The following is a 1,488-nucleotide window of genomic DNA, read 5'->3' as shown; positions in this document are numbered from 1 at the left end:
TTGCTTGATATAGCTTCAACATTGGGCAGGCTCAACCAATACAACTTCAATGAAACAGACACATCACTTCCTGAACTGGAGAGGCTGATATTGGAATTTTTCTCGTTGAAGGGTAACCTGACAATTCCTCTCTCTAACATCATGAGGTACAGTCTGCTAAACTATACTGGCTACTTCAACCCCAACTATGTGGCCAATCTCACAGAAGCCATCCAACCTTTCACCAACCAGACCACAGCTAGTATTATAGAAGCCATCCTCAGAGCCACTGAACTTCTAAAGACACTGACAGATTCTCCAAATGGTGACCCAACTAACATCATTCTTGGGTACTTGCACCAGATTCAACAGTTCATGATTTCTGCTTTCAGACTACAGTCAGTTGAATATCTCCTGATGCCAAAAGAACAGCTGAATACAACCCAAGTCACTGATCTCCACATGGTTTTGATGAACGTTCTCAGCCTATTGACTCCTGAGAGCCTTCAGGTGCTAACTCAGTCTGGACCAGATGCTGCCCAAAACATTGTCATTCAGAAGTTTGTAGCACTACTACCATCTGGTGTGCAAGGAGATGCTGCTAGCTTTGTTCAAGATTTTAAAGCTCTGCAGAACCAGGTGGCTAATTGCACAGAAGAAACAGGACAGAACTGTCTGCAGGGAATTTTACAAATCCCCACAATTCTTTCTCAAATTGTAGAAATGATGCTTGCAACCAATGGCGGGGTCACTATTCAAATATCTCCAAATAATTCAGCTGCCTGGAGTCAGGAATATGAAGTCCTTACAGCTACCTTCTTCTCACTCCTCTTGCCAACAAATGATACTGCCTATGTAGAAACAATCAAACAGGCTCTTCATTTCCTCCGGTTAGTGACAAATATGACAGATGTTACGGGGTCCAGTGTTGAGAATGCTTTGCTGGAATCAAATCTAACCATTCACCAGCTGGATGAAATTGTTGCTGTAGTTGGAGCTGCCAACATGAATGATCTGATGACAAAAGTGATGAGGATTGTTGATGCAAATGAGTGTTTTAAACCTCAAAACACCATGGTGGAAACAAGTCAGTGTGTCATGGGACTAATAAATGATATCAGCGGCTTTCTGACCCAACTTCCTACTCTCCATAATGACACCACAGCCCTGTCTTTGATCCCAGTAATTGCCAATAAAACTACCAGTGAACTCATACAGGCAAACTTCAGTTCCAGTGCTAATATGGTGGTTGTACAAACTTTGGAAACTATATTGGCCAATATCAAGATGAGCCTCCAGCTAAACCAACTGAACACTCCAGAAATCATGAATGAAATCACAGTGGTGGAGCAGCTGATATGGCTGGTCACCAACTTGGAACCATTTTGCCAAACCAAACCAAACCAAAACCTCACAGGCCCTGCTCTTATAGTACCACTCATTACCACCTTATTAGAGTCAGCAGGTCTGAAGCCACTCCTCCCCCTGTTCAACAGTGATGGTCCATTT

At 43.0% G+C, this 1,488-nt stretch overlaps 1 protein-coding gene across 1 annotated transcript; it reads left to right on the top strand.

The window, feature by feature from the left end:
* Window positions 1–1,066, top strand: LOC119429970 (the record flags this gene model as incomplete). The annotated part of the gene is given in 1 exon segment (XM_037697446.1): window positions 1–1,066. A coding segment is annotated over 1 exon segment (1,066 nt), but the record flags the coding sequence as incomplete, so codon positions are not given.
* Between the last annotated feature and the right edge of the window lie 422 nt (window positions 1,067–1,488).

Source organism: Nematolebias whitei, unplaced genomic scaffold (genome assembly GCF_014905685.2).
Source record: "Nematolebias whitei isolate Nwh7 unplaced genomic scaffold, NemWhi1 Nwh_scaf_13167, whole genome shotgun sequence".
Classification (NCBI taxonomy): domain Eukaryota; kingdom Metazoa; phylum Chordata; class Actinopteri; order Cyprinodontiformes; family Rivulidae; genus Nematolebias; species Nematolebias whitei.
The sequence above is the reverse complement of the archived record's forward strand: the minus strand, read 5'-3'. Positions and strand labels throughout refer to the sequence as shown.